Source organism: Monodelphis domestica, chromosome 5, assembly GCF_027887165.1.
Source record: "Monodelphis domestica isolate mMonDom1 chromosome 5, mMonDom1.pri, whole genome shotgun sequence".
Classification (NCBI taxonomy): Eukaryota; Metazoa; Chordata; class Mammalia; order Didelphimorphia; family Didelphidae; genus Monodelphis; species Monodelphis domestica.
In genome coordinates, this window is record NC_077231.1 from 80,803,157 (window position 1) to 80,828,093 (window position 24,937).

Genomic DNA, 24,937 nt, shown 5'->3' on the forward strand with positions numbered 1-24,937 from the left:
TTTCTTCTGTCCTATATTCAAGGGGAAATGAAACTGATAGCTTCTAAAATGATGCTTTTCTAATTCTTGTTCCCATTCTCTTTTCTAGGCCCTGGAAGATTTAATGAATCAAGGCATCCCCCTATACATTATTTCGATTTGCCAACCATCTTTCTCCTATAAGTTTACTTTGGTCAAAATGCGCTTTTTAATCAGTTTGGCTGCAACCATAAATTGCTTCCCAGTTAGGGATACAACAGCATTCTTCCAGGACTTTACCCAGAAGAGCAAAGCCAGTGCTTCAGTCTTTAAAGGTAAACCCAGTTGGGGAGCTGGCACTGTCTCTGTAGATAAGGTATGTTGGGAGTGATTTTTAGCCCTATCTACAATACATCAACCCTTCCGTGGACAACTATGAAAGTCAAGAAATGAGCCTCAGCTCTTGTTGCTGGAAGGAAATGATATTCCATTTTTGCAACATTAGGTGGGTCAGTGGTGGTGGGGGGAGTGGGGGATGCATAGCTTGGAGCAGTGTTAATAAGGCTGAATTCAGAGGCCAGAAGCACAATGTTCGAATTTTAATTTGGCCACTACCTCCATGATCTGGCTAGAACTAAATGATCTCTAAGGTCTCTTCTAGTTATGACTTTTACGTTAGGTATAATGATGATAAAAATAATAATAATATTCCTATAGAGTGCCGGCATGTGCCAAAGACTTTGCTAAGGGCATTACAAAGATCTCATTTGATCCTCAAAACAACAATGGGTTGTGGGGGTAGAATGATGGAGAACAATTGCCACATTATTAGCCCCATTTTATAGTCAAGGAAACAGGTTTGTTTTTTGGGTTTTTTTAAGTGACTTGCCCTGAGTCACATAGCTAGTAAAACTAGGAATATCTGAGCCTGGATTTGAATGTCAGGTTTCCCAACTCTAGGCTACCACCCTCTGTCCAAATGCACTAACTAGCTGCCTCAGTGAAGTTTAGGAAATGATTTCTAGGCCTCCAACTGTTGCCTAGAGTAGATGATGGAAAGAAGATGGGCTGAAATCAGCTTGACTCAGGCATCACAACAACTTAATGGAAGACTTGTATGAGAACTTTTATTCAATGGAGGGAGCACACATGATAGCTGAAGCATATCCTTTGTGGTCATGTAAATGCAATGATATTTCTAAAGCAAAAAAAGTTTTCCTCTTGGGACAACTCAGGTGAACACTTAATGATAGGTGGCTTTTGGAAGGCACAGTTGCAGAGCTTAAGACCAAAGGGGATTGGGGAACGTATCTTTTGTTGATAATATCATGGCATTTCCATTTGTTTAAATACAGAAACCTTTTATGAATTCAGACATGGCTAACTTAGAATCTGTAATTTTCTAAATTGGAATTTGGACAGGGTTGGGCTGAAGATTACTCGGGCACTATTGGATGGTTCAACATCTGCAACCTGTGGTCACTGGGCCTTTGCATCTGACTCATGGCTGAACCCAAACCTCCTCCAGGAATGGTCTCTCCAATTAGAATGAAAACTGGGGAGCAGGTCCTGGCTTTCTTTTCTATTTATAAGTTCAAAGCTTAGTATTAATAAATGCCTCCCTACCATTTTCTCTTCACCCTTTCCTTTCCCCTTTCCTCCTTATCCTTCCCTTCTCCCTTTTTCTTTCCTCTTCCTTGCCTTGTTCTCTGTGCCTCCCTTCTTCCTCCCCTCTTCCTTTTCTTCTTTCCTTCCTTCCTTCCTTCCTTCCTTCCTTCCTTCCTTCCTTCCTTCCTTCCTTCCTTCCTTCCTTCCTTCCTTCCTCTCAGCCTCTTTTATTCTCTTCCTTTCTTTTTATAGATTCTCCCTTGGAAGAGGAAGCTTTCCTCCAGGTGCCCTAACCCACCTGACCACCAGTTGTCTCTCATTCTTGCTTCATGACTGGCATATATTCTTGTGCAGTCATACAGCCAGACTCCTTTTGCCAGACAGATAATATGCTCCTGGCTCCTTACTAATTTTATATCTCTGCTCTGACTTTTGGGTCTTATACAGTTTTAATTCCTTAGGGCTATAGGATGTCCTTCAGTGGGGAGTTCATGAAGCAATAATAGTAAGTAGTATGTAGAAAATGCTTGAAGATACCCTGTATCTCATTTCACCTCTACATTATTCCTCTGAATATCTTTGTTCTATGAAGTATCATTATTTCCTTTTATAAGAGTAACAGAGCTAATAAGTGTCAGAGGTAAGATTCAAACCTAGGGCTGGGCTGGTACCTTATGCAACACCTCTTTCTACTACATCCTATATAGGTCAACATATGTATTAGATATTCAGCAAGGACAATGAGTTGAGTAGAGCATTGAATTACAAGAGAGCAGGCTCAGTTGCATTTGGAAACCAATGTGCTTTCAATGATTCCAAAAGAACACAAAATCGTGAGAGAATTTTTGAAACCGTTCAGGATAAGAAACTTTCTTGAAATCTTTGAGTACTTTGGGAGTACCCATTTATTCAAAACTGATCTGATAATTAAAAAATATTCTTATCTATTCCCTAATAAAAATCAAAATAATAATTAGCTTAGACATAGCACATTAGTGAAAGTAATCAAACTCTACTTCTTTTCAAATATTCCATAATATAGACTTTTCACCAAGTCAGATTGACCAGTTACTTCACATTATTGAGGATTTGCTCTAATTTGCTGATGATTAGTTGGTTTTAATTTATTGAACTTTGTAAAGTCTCTAAAGCAATCAGCAACTATTTTGAGTTTATACTAAAAAGTGTATGTGTGTATAAAGTAGAAAATCCCCTAACATTTATTTTAGAATAACTTTAGTTATAAAGGAAGGAATAGGCTGTTTTGAAATGAAATTATTTAAATGGGAGAAATAATTTGCAAAGATTTCCTATGAAGGCATTTCTATATGCAAACTAATGATGTTTGCCACCCAACCCCAGGAGTGAAAAACTTAACATATAAGAAAATCCTGGTGTGATGTCTGTGTGTGTGATAAATTTTCTATAGAACTAACTGCCCTCTCCATCATTGTTTCATCTAATAGAATGTCTTCATTGAACCAATTAATGGTATTAGGAAGCTTATTTCTGTACTTCATGATTAGAAAAAATGTTATGGATGTTTTTTGGAGAAAAAGTAAACAAAAAGATATCAGTATTCGTAGGTGCTTAGCCAGTCCAAAAAAATAAAAATAAATACATACATACATATATATATAAAAAGAGAGAGAGAGAGAGAGAGAGAGAGAGAGAGAGAGAGAGAGAGAGAGAGAGAGAGAGAGAGAGAGAGAGAGAGAGAGAGACTACTATCTGTCAGGCACTGTGCTAAGTGCTAGAGATACAAAGAATGACAAAAGATGATCCCTGCCCTCTAGGAATTTAATGGAGGAGACAACACATAAACAACTTTGCACCAAAAAAAAAAAAAAACTATAGACAGAATAAGTAAAAAATAATCAACCGAGGGAAGGTGCTAGAATTAAGAGGGATTAGAAAAGGCTTTCTTTAGAAGATGGGATTGTAGATAGGACTTGAAGGAAGTCAGAGAAGTCAAGAGGTGATCAAGAAGGAGTATGTTCTAGGCTTGGGGGTTGCCAGAGAAAATGCCTGGAGCTGAGAGAAAAGAAATATCTTGTTCATGGGACAACAAGGGGGCCAATGTCACTGAGTTGAGTATGTACTGGGCTCCCAGTCATAAGAAAACTGGAAAGGCAGTGGCAGTAGTGAAAGTGAGGAAGGGTTAGAAGGGCTTTGAGGATTTTATATGTGATCTTATGGCTGATAGGGAGCATCTGGAGCCTACTGAGTAGGAGAGTGATATGGTTGGATTTTGATAATTGGGTTGATGATGAGGGGAGAGAAACCTGTATCAGGGAGACCCATCAGTGGAAAAATAGCATCTATCTTCCAAGATTGTTGTGAAGGTAAAATTTTAATTGTAAAATGTTTTACAGAGGGCACCTGGGTGTCTCAATGGATTGAGAACCAGGCCTAGAGATGGGAGGTCCTGTAATCAAATCTGGCCTCAGACACTTCCCAGCTATGTGACCCTGGGCAAGTCACGTAACCCCCATTGCCTAGCCCTTACCACTCTTCTGCCTGAGAACCAATACTTAGTATTGCTTCTAAGACAGAAGGTAAAGATTTTTTTTAACTCTTTCTAAACCTTAAAGCACTATATAAATATAAGCTACTACTGCTGCTATTTACCTTTGTTATTATTTTACTTGAGAGAAATAGCATATATATAAAGAAATCAGTACTTAATATGTGTGTATGTATATATAGATACTATATATATGCTCCTCCCTTCCAATTATATATATGAATAGATTATTAGATTAGAATAGAATATTAGAATATATCATATATATACATACATATATATATGTATATATATATATATATATATATATATATATATATATATATTAGAAGGGCCTCAGTCATGTGTTACATGTAAAGGGCTTTATATATTAAATGGAAGAATTTATGTTTAGTCCTCAAGGCAATAGGGAACCACTGAGCCTTCTTGAGCAAAGTACTGACATAGTCATATATATTGTAGGAATCTCATGTTAGCAGCTATATGGATAATGAATTGGAGACGGGAGGGATTCACGTCAGGGAGGTCAGTTTGGAGACTGTCCTACTATTTGGAAGGAGAGGTGATGAGGACCTGAACTAGGGATTCTTCTTTCTAAACTCAAGAGGACGAGAATTGTTGTGGAAATAGAAATCACATGACCCATTCAGTGGGTCTGTGGGGCGATGATGAGCAAAGAGTCCAGCATACCTCCACAGGTGTGAACACATACCAGAGGGAAGATAAAGTCCTCAGGAAAAACCAGGAAGGCACAGAGTTTTCAGTATAGTGTGGAATGAGTTCTGTGTAAGACATGTTGAGTGGCGACACCTATGGGACCTCCAGTGGAGAGATCCTGCCTGGCAGTTGGTGAGTGAAGGGGTCTCAGCAAAGAGATGGAGGCTAGATAGGAGGCATCTGTGTAGTCACAACAGCTGACAAGATCACCAAGGAATTCAGCTCAGGTCTCTCTCCATAAGAAAAACCATAAAGATAAAGGATACTTATTGTCCACACTGCTGAAGAGCCCATGTAGAACTGATCCAGCCATAGGCCTGGTCCAATAACACATTGTGGACAAATACCACATAGCAAAAATGAATCCAATTTGGAGGAAGAGTGTGGGCTAAGTTGCATTTGGGATATTACTCTATTGTTCCATCCATCTCTAGACTCTCCCTGAAAGGAAGCGAAAACAAACCAAGAATCTTTCAGCGAATTGTTTTTTTTGGGGGGGCTCTAAGATCATGAATTATTGCTTTCTGAGGAATCAAAATGGCAGAGTACACAAGGGCCACTGGAACGATGAGGCAGGCATAACTAGACTATAGCATAATACCAGTGACATGTGAACAGCAACCACAACCAAATTGCAAATATGAATTTGCAGAAATGGAAGCATGCTGATCATGTGCCAGAATCAAGGGTTACCAAGTGGTTAGACTTTGTGCCACTTTGGGACCCAAGTAGTGTCAAGAGACTAGAGGACTGTGCCCCTGGCATATTGAGTGATTCCCCAGAGTGGGGAGTTCAAGGGGGGATATGGATGAGAGCCACAAAGGACGAGGAGATCCAGATCGATTAGAATCTGCGCCATCAGACATAGTACTGATATCATGGATGTCATAACTCCATTCTAGTGTTAGGTACTTCTACTGGCAGCAATGAAAGTTTTGGGGGAAAATCGTAGTAGCAGTTAGCATTTATAATTTGCAGGTAAGCAACATTCTCAACAAAGAGAAATGCCAAACAAGGATAGTTAGAACCCATCGTGCCATTTCTGAGTTGTTCTGATTATTTGATTTAATTACACTCCAAGTCAATAAATACCCCTCTTTTATCTTGGTCTTCAAGTTTGGCAGTGTGTGAATGTATGTAGAGGAACAGTTGTTCTCTAGCAGTGGCAGGTATAATAAAGATGCAATGTCAGTATTCCATTAAATCCCACTAACATTTCAGCTGGAGAAATGCAAAATCAATATAAAACATGGTGCCCATTGGAACACTCCAGGAGGGAGTGGCCTTCCTCATAGAACTTTATGAGCACCAAATGAGAGAATGTAAGAAATTGTTTAAATGTTATACAAATGTAAGGTCTAATGTTATCAGGATAATGAGCAATTATGCCAAATTGGGTAGAAGGATGACAGGGTGGGTCTGGAGCAAGCAGGGAGAGAGACCTCTAGACACAAGGCCTCAGGGGATGGAGGAAGTAAGGAGGAGACCAAGAATGTGCGTGTACAGGTATATATTTAATTACCAGCTTTCAGGAGGAAAAATGTACACCCAATACACTTTTAAACTTAATCTGCATTATTAACATATTCTCCACTACTTTCTTACATCTAGACAATCAACAAAATAATAAAACAAAATCATGATTTTTAGTGTTTGCCATTTTCCAAGGTACAAACCCTGAAGATTCAATAATCCCCTCTCAAGAGACAGTTCAAAATGACTTTACCGCAGCTGAAGGAACACAGAGAGCTCTGGACAAGAGCATTGACTTCTCAAAGCAAAGAGGCTTCGATGATATGAGGAAGATGCTGATGGTGGACCCAGGTCAGTATGGGATTTTCCTGAGCTACCAGAGGAGGAAGTACCCCATCCAGATAGTTTCTTATTTTTACTAATTAATCTTTCCAAACAGGGGCTAAGTCCAGTTGTTTCTACTTTCTGGAGAAGTTAAGTGCTGGCCACACCTTCTAAATCTTAGCATCCTGGGTCAAAGCTCCAGGCACCTTACCCTAGTGATGGCCCAGGTCATTATCCCACCTCCTCAGGGGTGCACATAGCTCTGAGGCTAGTGGCAAGCAGACATGACCTTACCAAGCCCCCCAGTAACATAAAAACAGTTCTGGCTGTGTATTTATAGACAAGTCATTGTTTCTGGTTTACAATAATTCCAGATAATAACAAACATCCTGACTGAAAGGGATGCTGTTAGTTATGTACTCTCAGTAAAAAATACATAAACACAAATTGTGTAATGAGATAGTGAGGCATATGGACACAAGGGAAATAGATATCATGGGGATTTGACAGAGTATTGGGACTGATGTCCTGAGAAACCTTGGCTGAAATCTGGTTCCTGAAACTTAAGGACTCTCTGTCCCTGGACAGGTCATTTGAACCCTCTGATCTTCAGTTTCTTCCTCTGTTAAATGAGCATAAATACACTTCTAGTAGCCACCTGACAAAGCCATCAAAAGTTTTACAAACCTTATAAATGCTCTCTATACTTTATCTCTTATTTCTAGTGCTAAAGTTATGCCCATGGGGCAGTGTCATATGGTGTAAAGAGCAAATTTAGAACAAGGTGGAACTCAGTTCAAATCTTTCCTCAAACATTTGCCCAGCTTTGTGATCATGGCTGCCTCACCCATCAAACAGGAATGATGATACCACTATCTCAGAGGGCTGTCCTGAGGAATGTGCTTTAAAGACTTTTAAGGATGCATAAAAGTTAGTTCTTTAAGGCACATTTGGTAAATGTACCATCTGTGTATTCTTTTATATTCATAAGCACTAAGTTGATAAAAGGTACCTCATGTGCCCAAATGAGATTTTTTTCTTTAAATAATATTTTATTTGATCATTTCCAAGCATTATTCATTAGAGACAAAGATTACCAAATGAGATTTTAAAGCTCTTTTCTAGCCCTATATCTCCTGACAGCCAGACAGAGTTCAAAAAATCTCTCAAAGTGCTTTCTGCATTGTGAATTATTGTGGCATGCAGAATAGAATACTAGACTTGGAGTTGAAGAGGCTTGAGTTCAAGTCCCACATAGGATATATATTGGCTAGGCCCATGTTGGTGAACCTATGGCTCATGTGCTGGAGGGAGCTTCTTCCTCCCTCCTTCCCAACATGCCCAAAGACATTTCTCTCATCATCCCCCCCTCTGCCCAGCAGCCCGATGGGAGCACTGCCTCCACCCCTCTCTGGGGTAAGGGAGCAGTACATATTGGGCCTCAGAGTACAGTTTGGGACTCAGTCTCTAAAGGGTTCACCATCATTGGGCTAGGTAACCCATAACATCTCATATCCTCAGGCAACTCCTTTAAAAAAAATACTTATTTTCTGTCTTAGAAGCAATACTAACTATTAGTTCCAAGACAGGAGGGCTAGGTGTTTGGGGTTAAGTGATATGCCAAAGTCACACAGCTATGAAGTGTATTAAACGAGATTTGAATCTAGGACTTCCTATCTCCAAGCCTGCGCCATTGTCCACTGAACTACCTAACTGTCCCTTCAGGACACTCTTTAAGACTATAATATGAAGTTACCAATCTGTTTAGGTAGAAGGGCTTTCCTTCCTGGGAATTCCCTATACAAATGAAAACTGAGGATCAGGCAAATGATGATGATGATGATAACAGCCACCTCAGAGGCTTGTTGTGAGGATCCACTGAGAAAATCTAAATGAAGAACTTTGTAGCTGAGTGGCACCATAATGCACAGAGTGCCGGCCCTGGAATCAGGAAGACTCATCTTCCTGAATTCAAATGTGGCCATAGACACTTACTACCTGTGTGACTCTGGGCAAGTCATGTAACCCTGTTTGCCTCAGTTTCCTAATATATAAAATGAGTTGGAGAAGGAAAAGGCAAACCACTCCAGGATCTTCTCCAAGAAAAACAAAAATTGGATCATGAAGAGGCAGACATGACTGAAATGACTGAACAACAAAAGAGTGTTATAAAAATTTTAGCTATTATTATGCCACCTAGAGATATACATATTGTCTTCCATGAGAGGATAGAAGATTGTTGAGATTAGGTAGTGTTTCATTTCTGTCTTGGTATCCCTAGTACCCAACTCAGTACCTAGCACATTATAGAGACTTAATAAATGGCTGTTTATTATTATATTTATATTATATATCATAATATTATAGCTATCATTATTGTTATTACTTTTGTCATTATTGGGATACTTGGACTCATAATATTTGAACATGGGACTTTTGAGAGATAGTTAATATTTTACTGTGAAAGACAGGATCTCAACCTTATTTATACTAAAGACTCCCTTTTGATAGGCTGACCACTCCTCAGAATGTTTTAAAATGCACAAAGCACATGCAATTATAAAAGTAATCAATGATATTGAAATATAGTTATCCAAATATTTTAAAATGCAAAACACACAAACTAAGAACACTGGGCTTAAGACTTTGTTATTATTGTTGTGATTATTTTTATTGTTCCATCAGTTGAAATGTTGAACTTTGTTTTGCTTTTCAAAAATCTCGTGATACAATATAAAAGAATATTTAAAGGATGAAACCCCAGCAAATGTTAACCTGACCAAGTCAAAAGAAGAGTTGTCTCCAGGTAAACTAAAGGTAATGTGAAGATTTCCCTTTTTGTAGAATGCATTTTCACTTTGGTGATGCTCACTTTTAGGGATATGCTGCTATGAGACAACAGAGTGATATTGTTTCTGAGTCTAATTTTAAAGCGACAGAGGTGCGGGATCCTTTTTTTTTAATAGTTATATTTTGTTTCAATATTAATTTTTTTAAAAACCAAGTTCCCAATTCTCCTTCCAGTCTCTCCCCTAACCATTGAGAAGACAAGCAATATGATAACTATTCATGTGAAGTCAGGCAAACCATATTTTCTTATTAGCTTTGTTGCAAAAAAAAAAAGCAAGGAAAAATAAAGTAAATTTAAAGGGATGTTTCAGAGTTCTTTGGTTCTTTTTCTGGAGGTGGATAGCATTTTTTCATGTCCTTTAGTATTTATCTTGGATCATTGTCTTAATCAGAGTCAATAAATTTTTCACAGCTGGTCATTGTTGTGAAATTGTTGTTACTGTGTACAATGACCTGGTTCTGCTTACTTTACTCTGCATCAGTTTATATTAGAACTTCCTAGGTTTTTCTGAAACCACTTCCCTCATCATTTCTTTTTTTTAAAACCATTACCTTCCATCTTAATCAATTTTGTGTATTGATTCCAAGATAGAAGAGTATTAAGGGCTAGGCAATGAGGGCTAAATGACTTGCCCAGGGTCCCATAGCTAGGAAATGTCTGAATCCAGATATAAACCCAGGACCTCACCTCTCTGAGCCTGGCTCTCAATTCATTGAGCCAACTAGTTTCCCCCTTCCTCATCATTTCAGATAGCTATTTCATTACAATCATATACCATAACTTGTTCAATCATTCACCAAATGATGGCCATCCCTTCAGTTCCCAAATCTTTTACATCATAAAAAGAGCTGCCATAAATATTTTTATAGATAAGTCATTTTCCTTTTTCTTTGATCTCTTTGGGATATAGACCTAGTAAGTAGCATTGCTGAGTCAAAGGGTATACAGTTTTATAGCCCTTTGGACATAGTTCCAAGTATTTCTTCAAACTGTTCTCCAGAATGATACCAGTTCACATTTCTCCAACAGTGTATAGTATACTTATTTTTCCTCATCTGCTCTAGAATTTATCATTTTCCTTTTCTATCATGTTAGCTACTATGATGAAAAATAGGATATATTTTCCCAGTTTGCTGGGGGTGGCAAAACCTTGGATGTGACCACTTTCAAACAGATAATTCTATAGATTAGGGAAGATATACAGGAAACAGATTCATAACAGAAACAGAGAATTTAATTTGTTTTAATTTTGTTGAACAGTAGACCAATTATTTGAATGATTGTTTGACTTAGATGTTGGTATAGTGCTCTTTCTTTTCCTCCTTTTTTCCTCCCTCCCTAGCTCCCTTGCTCCTTCCTTCCTTCCTTCCTTCCTTCCTTCCTTCCTTCCTTCCTTCCTTCCTTCCTTCCTTCCTTCCTTCCTTCCTTCCTTCCTTCCTTCCTTCCTTCCTTCCTTCCTTCCTTCCTTCCTTCCTTCCTTCCTTCCTTCCTTCCTTCCTTCCTTCCTTCCTTCCTTCCTTCCTTCCTTCCTTTCCTCTTAAGTACCATCTTAGAATTGAAACTATATCAGTTCCAAGGCAAAAGAGCAGTAAGGGCTAGGCAATGAGAGTGAAGAGACTTGCCCAGGGCCACATAGCTAGGAAGTGTCCGGAGCTAGTTTTGAACCCAGAACTCCCTATCTATAGGTTTGGTTCTCAAACCACTGAGCCACCTAACTGTCCCTGTAGTATTCTTCCCACCAAAATCCATGGCACTGTGAGATTGTTAAATATAAGAAACTGATAAGATTTGATCTTTAAAATGATGTTAAAGAGGGAACATTACCATCTGTTTTGTCACAGTACCCCAAGGCTGGAGGGACCTTTTCCTCTGATGGGCAGCTCAAACCTTCCATGTGGGTTGTCTCCCCCATTCTTATTTGAGTTCCTGGTGGAAAGGGACTGGTTCACTTACAATGCTCAATATCCAGTAGGTGTTTACATGCCTTTTTTCTTCATTCTTCTTCCTTTCTTTGGTTCTTTAGGGGATTTTATTGGCAGAAGCTGAGGACAAGCTTCTCATGCTAATAGAAAATGCAGAGGAATTGAGTCACAAGAAGATAACTCAGTTTAGCCCAATAGAATTGGAGATTATGATAGAAGTCAAGTTACAGCTAGCCGCTATTGCGATGCAGAGACAACAAGCCCCACTGAGGTAAGTGACCCCTGCAGAAGATGGTGGTAACCTGAATTTAGCTCAGTTCAACAATTTTTTTTGAAAACGAAGTGCAAGTGCTGAGGATTGAAGAAAGAAACAAAGCAGCCCCCAGCCTTGAAGACTTTATATCCAATGTGGGAGATACATTAGGTACACAGGCATGATAATAAAAGGCATTAGAGAAAGGACAAAGAATCCATGATGGAGGTGATCTGGGAGGCTTTCACAAAGAAAGTGCCATCTAAGAGATGGTCCTAGAAGGAGAGAAGAGGTGGCTATTGGGGGGGGGGGGAGTACATTGCCAGGCTCTGGTGCAAAGGTTGGTGGTCCAGGAATTAGAATATCAAGTTTAGGGAATATGTGAAGGAGAGTAATGTGCAGTATCATGAAAAGTTAGGTTGGAGTCCATCTTCAAAGCTAGGCTGAAGTGGTCATACTGTTTTTTTTAATTATTATTATTATTATTTTGAAAATCCTTACCTTCCTTCTTGGAATCAACACTGTGTATTGGCTCCAAGGCAGAAGAGTGGCAAGGCAATGGAGGTCAAGTGACTTGTCCAGGGTCATCCAGCTAGGAAGTGGTTGAGGCCAGATTTTGAACCTAGGACCTCCCGTTTCTAGACCTGGCTTTCAATCCACTGAGCCACCCAACTTCCCCCTTTTTATTATTTTTTAAGTGGTTTTTAATTTAATTGTTTAAAAAGCATTTCTGGGGTTTATAGGGAGCCATTGAAAACTAGAGGAGTGGGAGCACCTAGGCCACTCAGTGGATTGAGAGCTAGTCCCAAAGACAGGCAGTGCTGGGTTTAAATTTTGCCCTCAGACACTTCCTAGCTGTGTGACCCTGGGCAAGTCACTTAACCCCCATTGCCTAGTCCTTACTGCTCTTCTGCCTTGGAACCAATACACAGTATTGATTCTAAGACGTAAGGTAGAGGTTTTTTATTTGTTCATTGTTTTAAAGAAACCTAGAGGAGTGATATGGTCAAATATATGCCTTAGTAAGATTACTCTGGCAGCAGGATTGAGGAATGATTGGAAAGAGGCTAGCAAGCAAAAACAATGAGAAAGCTATTATCATGACCAGGTTATAGTTGCTAAAGATCAGAAGGAAGAAGGGCCATATGAGTGGAGAAGTGGGGACCAAAGAGATTTAGTGGAGATAGAATCAAGAAGACATGCCAACTAACTAGAAAAGAAGAGATTTCAGTTGTTCTGCTTCACTTTAGAAGGCAGAACTGGGAGCTACTGAAAGAATGTGCCACCAATCATCAGCATTTATATCTCCAAGACATCTCAGCAGCAAGAATTAGAAAGAGAAATTCCATTTAAAATCACCCTAGACAATATAAACTACTTAGGAATCTATCTGCTGAGACAAACCCAAGAACTATATGAACACAACTACAAAACACTCTCCACACAATTAAAACTAGATCTAAACAATTGGAAAAACATTAATTGCCCATGGGTAGGATGAGCTAACATAATAAAAATGACAATCCTACCCAAATTAATTTAATTATTTAGTGCCATACCCATTTACTACCAAAAAATTGTTTACTGAATTAGAAAAAACCATAACAAAGTTCATTTGGAAGAACAAAAGATCAGGGATATCCAGGGGAATCATGACAAAAATATGTGAAGGAAGGAGGACTTGCAGTCCCAGATCTCAAACTGTACTATAAAGCAATGGTTATCAATACAATTTGGTACTGACTAAGAGACAGAAAGGAGGATCAGTGGAATGGATTAGGAGTAAATGACCTCAGCAAGATAGTCTATGACAAGCCCAAAGATTCCAGTTTTGGGGACCAAAACCCACTATTTGATAAAAACTGTTGGGAAAATTGAAAGACAGTATGGGAGAGGTAAGGTTTGGATCAGCATCTCAAACCCTACACCAAGATAAACTCAGAATGGGTGAATGACCTGAATATAAAGAAGGAAACTATAAGCAAATTAGGTGAACACAGAATAGTATACATGACAGATCTTTGGGAAAGGAAAGACTTTAAAACCAAGCAAGAGCTAGAAAAAAATCACAAAATATAAAATCAATAATTTTGATTACATCAAATTAAAAAGGTTTTGTACAAACAAAACTAATGCATCCAAAATTAGAAGGGAAGCAACAAATTGGGAAACAATCTTCATTATAAAAACCTTTAACAAAGGTCTAATTATTCAAATTTATAAAGAGCTAAACCAATTGTACAAAAAAAAATCAAGCCATTCTCCAATTGATAAATGGGCAAGGGATATGAATAGGTAATTTTCAGTTAAAGAAATCAAAACTATTAATAAGCACATTAAAAAGTGTTCTAAATCTCTTACAATCAGAGAAATGCAAATCAAAACAACTCTGAGGTATCACCTCACACCTAGCAGATTGGCTAACAAGACAGCAAAGTAAAGTAATGAATGCTGGAGGGGATGTGGCAAAGTTGGGACATTGATGCATTGCTGGTGGAGCTGTGAATTGATCCAACCATTCTGGAGGGCAATTTGGAACTATACCCAAAAGGCGCTAAAAGACTGTCTGCCCTTTGATCCAGCCATAGCACTGCTGGGTTTGTACCCCAAAGAAATAAGGAAAAAGACTTGTACAAGAATATTTATAGCTGTGCTCTTTATGGTGGCAAAAAATTGGAAAATGAGGGGATGCCCTTCAATTGGGGAATGGCTAAACAAATGGTGATATATGTTGGTGGTGGAATACTATTGTGCTCAAAGGAATAATAAAGTAGAGGAATTCCATGGAGACTGGAACAACCTCCAAGAATTGATGCAGAGCTAGAGGAGCAGAACCAGGAGAACATTGTACACAGAGACTGATACACTGTGGTACAATCAAATGTAATGGACTTCTCCATTAGTGGCAGTGCGGTGATCATGAACAAATTGATGAAATCTATGAGAAAAACCACTATCCATATTCAGAGGAAAAACTGTGGGAGTAGAAACACAGAAGAAAAACAACTGCTTGATTACATGGGTAGATGGGATATGGCTGGGGATGGAGACTCTAAATGAACATCCTAGTGCCAGCACCAACAACATCGAAATAGTTTCTGATCAAGGACACAAGTAATATCCAATGAAATTGTGCTTTGGCTTTGGGAAGGGTGGGTGGAGGGGAGGGAGGGAAAGAATATGATTATTGTAACCAAGGAATAATGTTCTAAATTGACTAAATAAATAAATTTTTAAAAATGTGCCACCAGGCCCATTTAGGTTTAAGAAAAAAACATCTAACAGCCATCTAACTTTTGATGAGCAGAATGGGTCTCCCCCATAACCTCTGCCCCTATTGGAGGTCTTCAAGCAAAGTTAGGAGGGCCACATTTCTAGATTGTCATCATAATTGTCATCACCTGTTAAAGTAATGGTTGGACTAGATGGTGTCTGAGATCCATTCCAACTGGGAGATTCTGTGACATGATTTGTGAGATTCTGTGAGGGTGGCAGAGGGTGGGCCTTCATCCCAGTATGGTCAGGAATGAAAAATCCTTGATAAAAGTTCCCAAAATGTGTCCCCAGAAGCACACAGATTGTACGGCATTTTTGAAACCCTCCCGCTTGGTCCCTTTGGTGGCCCCAGAGCACAGGACTTCTGTTGTCTCTCACTCCCTTGGAGTGCCTATGTCTCTCAAATTTAATCCCAGAGATCCCGTGTGTTATTTTAAATAATTTTAAAATATTCCTCTCCTGCCTCCCTAATTTCTAAAATGACTTAAATTTTACATTTTTATGAAAGTTCTTGGACCCCAAAAGCCTACTGATTTTATAACATCAGGGATTTACATTTCCTTCTCTCCCTCCATCAAGAACACACATTAATTTGAGCTTTGCTTTTTTTCAGTGAAAGACAAACCTTGCAATCACTTTTTGTTTATCCCAAAATAACACACACACACACATATATATATACATATATTTTTTTTTAGTGATTACACCCAAATGATCATTTAAAAAACTATTCTAAAAATATAACTTCTGAATTATATTATATACTAAACCCCTTAAGGGGAAGAGAAGGTCCATCATAATTGCAGTTGGCTGAATCTTTGAGGCTGCTACAGCTGGTGATATCAAATCCTGACAAGGTCATTATCTACCCCCTCCCCCTTTCCAAGATAGTGTTTTTTATTGCATCTAAAATTGTCAGCCTACCTTCTCCAGAGTCCCCCACATCCTATTTGACTAGCATTTTTTTTTTTTTGCAAAGCATTGATGTCTTAATACCCCCTTAGTGGCATGGCTTCCTGGTGTTGCTGGGACACAGTGGGACTGGGGACCAGACCATTCCTCCCTATTCCAGCTAATGAGAAATAGACCGGTACCCTGGAATAAGAGCTCTAAAGAAATTCACTGTGAAGGAGTGCACATGATAAGCATACTGTGAGGCGAAATTGATGAAGCCTATTTTACTTGGATCTGTAATGATATGGATTTTAAAATCACATATTTTTCCAGGCAACTCTTCTCTGCCTGCTTTCAGAGTAGACATAATATACTTGGGATGTTTGGAAATGTTATGCTATAAGGAAAAGTGTACTCTTTTAGAAATCTTCCTGGAGAAAAGGCTCCAGGGTTGGGACCCAGCAGCCGAAGCACCCATAGGACTCTTACGGGCAGGCCTTGAAGGGAAGGGGCAGTGAAGGTTGCCTAGATGGGCAGTGCTCAGCCCAGCCTAGGGGACCAGGACCAGGGCACAGCTGTGGCAGTTGTCTTGCCCTGGCACAGGAATGCTGCGGAAGACTTGTGACAGCACTCTGGTCCTAGTGAAAGGGGATGGACATTGACTCTGACAGAACAACAGAGCAGTGACAAAGTCAGCCTCACTGCCCTGTACCCCTTTGCTTATTATAATTCAGAAATGATTGTCCCCTCTAGGGCCCTGCCAGTATAACACCCAGTTCATTGAACAGCTCCTCCCCAGGGAGGACTTGAAAGACCTAGTGGTGGCATTGTTGAGGGAGGACTTGCTCTCCTAGAAAAGAAAACAGGTTAAGTTGTCTACTTGGTCCTCACAGAAGAAAGAGGCTGTTTCTCAGAGCCTCTAGTAGGGAAAATATTAGGTACTGCCCTATTCATGACGATCCTGGGGTGGGAGAAAACGTGGCTGGTGGGGTACAGGGCAGCTCTGTTTTTGACTTTGCTATTTTTGTTGCAATTTTCTCTTCCCTTCTTTAATACTCCTTCTATTGGGGCTCTTAAATCCCCAAGGTCATAGTAGACCAAAGAAAAATCCTAAAATCACTGAAATGTTGGAAAGTCCTCTAGAAGGCCTTGAAGACTTTGCCACCAAGGGGTGTGATGTAGTGGGACTAACATCCTAACTGCCTCCCCGCCCAAAAAAATTTGGGCAAATATTTCCTTAGGAGTTATTAAAACTATCAAGAGTTGATTGGCTCAGAGGGCTAAAGGCCTTGGGAATTGACTTGACTTTCTGATCACCTGAGGATAAACAGCTATGAAGAGGACAGGTTGATGTGGCTAGTGGAGCACAAAATGGACAATTTAGAGTCAGGGTAGTTTTTTCTTAGATCAACTTGATGCATTTCTTTGTTGAATATCCTTTTCCTCTTCTGGTCCAGTATCTTTGATCATTATTGATTTATCTACCAGCATTTCATTTTATTCCAGTTGTTGTTCAGTTATTTTTCAATCACTCTTCATGATCCCATTTGGGGTTTTCTTGACAAAAGTAATGGAGTGGTTTTCTATTTCCTTCTCCAATTCATTTTACAAATGAGAAAACTGAAACAATCAGACCTGCCCAGGGTCACAGAGCTAGTAAATGTCTGAGGCCAGATTTGGGAAGATCAGTCTTCTTGACTCTAGGTCCAATGCTCTATTCACTGGACCATCTCGTTGCCCCTTTCCCTCTTATGTCTCAGTAGATCTCCTTTTGTTAACTATTAAATGATCTGCCAGTATTTCATTTTATTCCAATCCTGAGAACTCCCAGAAAAGTGACCCAAGTCAAGCCCAACCCAGAACAATGAATATGAACATTTCCCTTTACAAAGAATAGGAAAAAGGGGTTGAGTATGATAATACAAATCTCTCTATTATGTATAGTTTATTTTTTCAAACAATTACTGTATATTAAACAATACATGGGCTTGCTTGAGAAATGAAGCCCTCAAAAATGAAACTGCACAATCATAATTATAGGAACTTTGTTCTAACTGAATGAGACCTCAGAGACTATCCATTTCAAACTTCCCAGTCCCTTTTACAGATGATGAAACTCAGATACAGGGAAATTAGGGGATTTGTCCAGAGTCTCACAGCCCATAGATTTGGACACTGAACACAGGTCATGGATGTTGGCCTAAGAATCATGGAGGTCATCTAGTCTTTTCTCTAATTCTAGAGGAGGAAACTTGGTCCCAGAGTAGTCTAGCCTGTGCTAGAAAGATGAATATTTAAGGCAGTCCTAAATTTCTGCACTGATGAAAGAAAGATCTATGCCTTTCTCATACAATGCCCTTTGGGCAAAAGAAAACTCATGGGAACTGAAGAGTGCTGGTCAGTGCCATCATACTCCTCCATTCTGAGAAAAAAGACTTAGAGAATTGTCTTCTCCTATTGCTGTGGCTTAAAGAACTGTAGGGTAAAATCAAAACTGGTTTACAACTATTTACAGATGTGTCAGGAGGATTTACTAGGGAGAGTCTTCTCTAATGGAAGTCAAAACTTTCATTTTAGTAATTCTGAGGGCAGAGTTCTAATCTTCTTCCCAGAATGGCTGGTCCACCAATAAGTCATCCATGTATCCTTCCAAAATTTGTCACTTTCCTCCTTTGCCAATCTGATGGAAATGAGAGGTTGATTTTCAGAGTTACTTTAACTTAATTAGCTTAATTCTGAGGGTAATTTGGAATGTTTCTCATATAATTATTGATACTTTCATCAAGCTTCATACTGTGCTAATAATGTGTGGCCAATCCCTTGGTGACAATTAGAGGTAAACAATTTTAGTCAATCCCAGAGATTGAAAGGATTAGAGAAAAATCAAGAAATAACAACAGAAACAATAAGAGTACATTAATCTTTAAAAAAAAATTCTTACCTTCTGTCTTAGAATTAATACTGTGTATGGTTACAAGGCAGAAGAGAGCAGTAATGGCTAGGCAATGGGTGTTGAGTGACTTGCCCAGGGTCACACTGCTAGGATTTGAAACCCAGTCCTTCTGTCTCTTTGCCTGGCTCCCCCCAGTACATTAATTTTAAAAGTACTAGAGCACTGAAGTGGGTGGGCTAAAATAGGTATATTCAAATAATATGCAAATATAGTCTTATCATTCCCATTTCGAATACTTGAATATAGCCTTTGGGGAAATGTTCCATAAAATCTCAGGTGCTCTCATTTTATTGGATGTCACTTAGTTGTGGGAGACTTCTTGACAGGATACAGGAATTTTTCTTCCATGAACTCTCCCCTTTATTATCTTCTGTTTGGGCACTGCTGAGAGTGCTGGACTGTCATTTTCCCACAAGATGGCTCGCTTGACATTTTATAATGCTGTTAATAAAATAATGTGTTAAGAAAATTGACAGGAAGAGTGAGCTGCATGGATATTTTTATGAAGAAACTGACCATTTTCACTGTGAATGTTAATCAGAAAAAAATGTGATCATAGTTACTCAGATTGCAAGGCCACCTTCCCTAGGGCCAAGCTTACTTCTCCTTTCTTTGACATACTGCACTCAAATTGGAAATTTCTCAGAGGCTTCAGCTGCATTTTATTTTGTATAAAAGTGAGACCTCTTTTCCTAAGGGCCTTTGGAAATTCCTATCCCCAGTTTGTATATAAGAAAGGCAACAGGATATGGTGGATTTGAGAGCTGGCCTCCAAGCTGGAATCTTAAAGTTCAAGACCCGCCTCTGGCTCTTTGGGAATCTGAGCAACTCAATTGGCTTCTCTAAAACTATTAGTTGTGAAGTCTAAGAAGCAGTAGAGGATGTTTCCTTAGCTGGGAGTTCACTATACCATTGTAATCACAGGCCCAGTCCTATCCTCTGTGCCTATACATACACATTCACAAATACACATATATGAAATGTGTGTGTGTTTTTTGGGAAAAGACATAAACAGAGAGAGACAGGAGAGAAAGACAGAAAGAAAGGGGAGAGGGAAGAGATATTGATGAACTGTTTAATAAGGGGAGGCTGAAGTCATACATAATGGGTATATCTGTGTATATATATCTGGCCCAAGTCTCAGTTGTGAGATTTAAAATAGTGAAGCCCATAAACTGTAGTGAGTTAAAATGGTGGAAGATATAAATTGTGATAGATATAAGAGAGGGTGAGTAAATTTGACCGCAGAAAATATGTTTCTCTACAGTGTTTTGTTTTAAATCAAATATAAGGTGGTCGCCAGGGAATATATTCCCAATTATGAATATACCCAAGTCAACTGGGTTTTATAGAGAATTTTAATTAATAATACAATGAGTAATCAAAGAAAGAGAGAGAGAGAGAGAGAGAGAGTAAGAAAGGAATAAGTATGAAGGGCCTCAAGCCAATATGGCCTAGACCTGAGTCTTAAGAGAGAAATCAGTCAGTTTTTTTAACACTCACCACAAGATCTGTCTAAGCAAGGATTCTAGTGACACCAGGCCAGCATCATCTCAGCTGCTTTCACCAGCTCCCTCCTCCATCTGAATGTTTCAGAATCAGTCTTCCTCAAAATGAGTCCTCCTCAATCTGAATGTTTCAGAATGAATTCCAGCTCTTCTCTGAGCAAAATCTCCTATGTCACCTCCCCTAAGTTCTTCCATGTACCAATCACTGTTGATGTTTTCCAAAAGACAGCCCATTTTGAATTCACAGCTGAGTAGATTAATCTCTTTAGTAAGTCAGGAAAAAATGCTGCTGTGTCGACTAATTTCATTAAGAGAAAACCTCTGAGTAAGTTTTCACCTTTTAGGTCTAAGTAGTTTACAAGTTGCCCCACCTTTATAGGCACCTAGCATCCCATTGTATCAATTCCAAAAACAGGCATGGCTCAAAGAACTCCTTTCCTTTATAAGTATGGTTTTCAAGTACTTTCATTGTTTAGCAAGGAGTTTTCTGCCCTAAAGCAGTCTTAAGTATGGGTGGAATCGAGGTCCTCCCCATAGCAAGGAGTTTTCTCCCCTAAAGCAGTCTTAAGTAGGGGTGGAGTAGGGATACTCCCATAGCAAGGAGTTTTCACATTCAAGTAGAGTTCTCACTATCTGGTAGGGAATTATTTCAAGTAGGGAATTGGAGGATTCCTCAATGTGGAGTAAAATTTTTAACATTCATAAGTCTGTGAAATTTTAAGGTTTACACAGTAAGACTAAAGTTTTATTTTTAAGGATATTTATGGGACAGCCACACCTAGGAGATCACTCACTCCATCTCTTATTTTCAAGAGGGCTGCTTGGCTTGGAATTGTCTATGCTATAACCTATAACAGATTACTTGCCATCTTTGGGAAGCAAGGAGGAAAGGAGGAAGAGAATTTGGATTGCAAAATGTCAGAAAACAAATGTTAAAAACTTTGTTAAAAATAGTATTTTTAATTAAAAAATTAAACTATTCATTACACCTCAGATATTGGCAATCTAGAAGTACAATTCTTATTGTTATAGGTTTCATGTTAAAATACACTTTCCCTGGTCCCTGGTGGAGAGTGGGGATAGTTCCACCTCAGATTTGGAGAGTAATAGCTTCATCTTAGCCAGGTACTTCCTTACAAACACTTATTACACAAAAAACAGTCACGGACAATGCACAGACACATTTATTGAAGCAAATACTAACATAGTAACGGGGAAGTTTTATAGATTAGTTTAGATAATAGGAAAAAGGAAACTGTGGTCCAGGAGCCAAGCTGAGATCTTTGCACATCCAGGAAAAGAATGATCTCATCCAAGTCATCAACTCTTAGCAGCTTTGGGGCTATGGGTGATAGGAATCAAGGGATATATTGGAGTGCTAGCAATCTCTTACCTCCTACATCTTATAATCTCTCTCTCTCTCTCTCTCTCTCTCTCTCTCTCTCTCTCTCTCTCTCTCTCTCTCTCTCTTCTTTCTCTCTCCCTCTTCTTTCTCTCTTTCACGCTCTCTCTTCCCCTTCTCTTTCCCCTTTCTCTCCCCCTTTCCCTTTCTCTGCCTTTCTTTCCCTCTCCTCTCTCTCCGTCCCTTTCTCTCTTTCCTATTCTTTCTCTCTTCCTTTCTCCCTCTCCCTTTCTCCAATGTCCTCAAAGTCTTAAGTGTAGTTAAAATTGCACTATATATACCTATATTTGTATGTGTGGTATATATGCATATATAGTTGTGTGTATGTATATGTGACTACATGTGTATTAATATATATCATTCACACATGTACATGTGTATGTATATACACAAAGCTAAGCCTAATCAATAAATGTATATTAAGTGCCTTTTGTTGCTGTTCAGTTGCTTCAATTATGTCTGACTCTTTGTGACCCCATTTGGAATTTTCTTAGCAAAGATACTTGGAATAGTTTGCCATTTCCTTCTCATTTTACAGATGAGGAAATGGAGGCAAACAGGGTTAAATGATTTGCCCAGGGTCATATAACTAATAATTGTCTACTAAGTACTGAAGATACAGTTTATAAAAAGAAAGACAATCCCTACCCACAAGGAGCTTACAATGTGATGGGGGAGGTACCTGGAGGTATCTGGCATGAAGACATCTTGATCTGTGGAGTTTAACCAGTCATAGTGGTTAATACAGAGGACTAGGGATATAAATATATGCAAAGAAAAAGCTAGCTAATTGTGGAAGAAGGTATAAAAGGGAGCAGACAAGTGGAGGGAAGGGGCAAAGCTGCTCAGACAGAGTTGGTGGCCAAGTCTAGAGATTCAGAAACACAGACCAGAGAGGAATGAAGGAAAGGTCTTCTGGGCTCCTCAAAATGGGCACATTGTGGGTGGAACCCACATGTGGGACAAAAGGGATGTCCCAGAATGAGTGAGAAGGCAGCTGAGATATGATTGTGAGAATTGGAGCTAGGAGAGGAGTCATCTCTATGAGTCCTGCCAAAGAGCCTCTGATAGGAAAAAGCCATTCACTGAGGAGATGCTGGTGAATTAACAGGGGAAATCAAAGGCAAAGCTGTTGGCAGAGACATCCCATGAAACAGTCATGCCAGAGGAAAGTAAGACATCCTCAGAGGGGAATGATGGAAATTTCCAAACACCAAATGTTAAGTTTCTATCTTCATTTTAGATATAGAGGGTGCAATTCAGAAGCTGACTGGACCAAGTGACCCCTAAAGCCCCTTTCAGCTCCAAAAGGTTGTTCTTCTGAGGCTCCAGGCTGTATCACCTTTTCCTGTATGACCCTGGAGAAGTCACTTAATTCTTTGAGCTTCCATTCCCTTAAGGCTAAAATGGAGATAATAATGCCCACTTCAGAGGCATTATGAGAGGCATATGGAATGGAGCACTTTGCAAGCTATAAAGTATTGTATGAAATTAAAGGATTAATAGCTTGTCTGCTCTTGAGTGGTGAAAAATGTCTATTATGACAAGAGACTCAGATAATAACCAAACATTTTCTCCATTAGAATCTCTTCTACAAGATTTCTCAGGGGATTCTTTGAAAGAAAATATTAACATGGAATATATATGCATATATATACACATATATTATACATATTTATGTACATCTATATACACTATATACATTTAGTCCCCATGTATAGTGTATATACATATAGAATGCATTTAAACATGTAGAAAAGTATAGATATAGATATATACATATAGTGTGTATATATATGTGTGTATATAGATCTATACATATAGTGTATATATGGTACACATGTATAGAGATATATATATATATACATATAGCATGTATTTATACATGTACATATAGGTCTATACATAGAATATATATTTATATGTGTGTATATACAAATATAGATCTATACATGTAGTGTATACATACATGTGTATATAGTATATCTGTAGTGTGAAATTATATACAGTATACATGTATGTGTACTTAGATCCACACACATATTATATATATATGTGTATATATAGATATCAATTTTTACATGTAGTGTGTATGTGTATATATAGATACAGTTCTATACATATACTATGTTTATATATGTATTATGTAGATATTATAATAGATGATAATTTAGGATGTATATTTGATTGATACTAGATGACGAATGGATCAAGGTTTGCCTACCCTCCTCCCTATTCCTCTCTCTCTTCAGAAGCCTTTCAGCTTTCCCTCCCTCCTTTCTTCTGTGAGCTATGAGATTTCAGAGGAAATACTCTTTTCTCTTCTTTTCTCAAGTAAGGGTTTATTTGGGGAAGACAGGACAAGGATGGAGGATAAAGTAAGAGGAGTAGGATTTCCCTATTTCTACAATGAAGGTTAGGAGGATATTGAGATTATTGGCAATTTGGTCACTAGCATGAAACACAATCACTCAGAGAAATATGAGGACAACTATCTTTCTTCTTCTTCCTTCAAATCAGCCAGGTCACCTCCAACTTGATTAATTCAAGTCCCAGAGATTACGACTAGCTTCTTTTCTGCACCTCAGCCAGCCAGCAAAAGCCAAAAACCTTCAGCTTTATTCACCACCATCAGCTAAAAGCCAAAAGTCTTTCCCAACAGTTGGCATGGCTCCAACTGCCTTTCCCAGTAACATTCCAAAATAGAATTTTCATTTGACTGACAGATGATCCATCCTCAGTTCTCTGTCCCTTGCATGCATTGTAAATTCTCTCCTCCACAACATACATATAGTGGGTGTTTAGTATATGCATTTATATGTGCATATATACAGATACATTGATATAATTATATACATGTGCATACATATATACATATGTTCCATTGTATGTGTGCATGTGTGTGTATATATTTTTTTATCACAATTAAAGGTATAGATGTCTTGCATTGTGTGATACCTCAGACATCCGTGACTGGTGCTGTGGCTGTTTGTTGATAGCTTAGATAAAGGAAAAATGAAACGCATATCCAGTTTGTAGATGATGCACCAGTGGGAAGGCTAGCTAAGACATTGACTAACAAAGTCATGATCTCAATGTATCTTGATGGGTCAGAATACTGGACTGAATTTAATTTGATAGAATTTAATAGGAATAAAGATAATGTCTTAAACAGGTTTTTAAAAATCAAATTCATAAATATAAGAGCAGTAGGTTGAATAATGAGCATTTCTAGCATTGCTTCAACATGGTGAGGGAGTTTAGAGAACTG

The 24,937-nt window shown here is 38.7% G+C and overlaps 1 protein-coding gene across 6 annotated transcripts in view; it reads left to right on the forward strand.

The window, feature by feature from the left end:
• The window catches only part of CFAP54 (cilia and flagella associated protein 54), a 377,407-nt gene that overhangs the window by 255,811 nt on the left and 96,659 nt on the right, over positions 1 to 24,937 (forward strand). For all 6 annotated transcript variants that reach the window (XM_007503244.3, XM_016425734.2, XM_016425736.2 and 3 more), the window contains 4 exons: positions 89 to 293; positions 6,479 to 6,634; positions 9,348 to 9,424; positions 11,482 to 11,651. In XM_007503244.3, the coding sequence (XP_007503306.2) occupies positions 89 to 293; positions 6,479 to 6,634; positions 9,348 to 9,424; positions 11,482 to 11,651 (608 nt within the window). The remainder of the gene's footprint in view (positions 1 to 88; positions 294 to 6,478; positions 6,635 to 9,347; positions 9,425 to 11,481; positions 11,652 to 24,937) is intronic.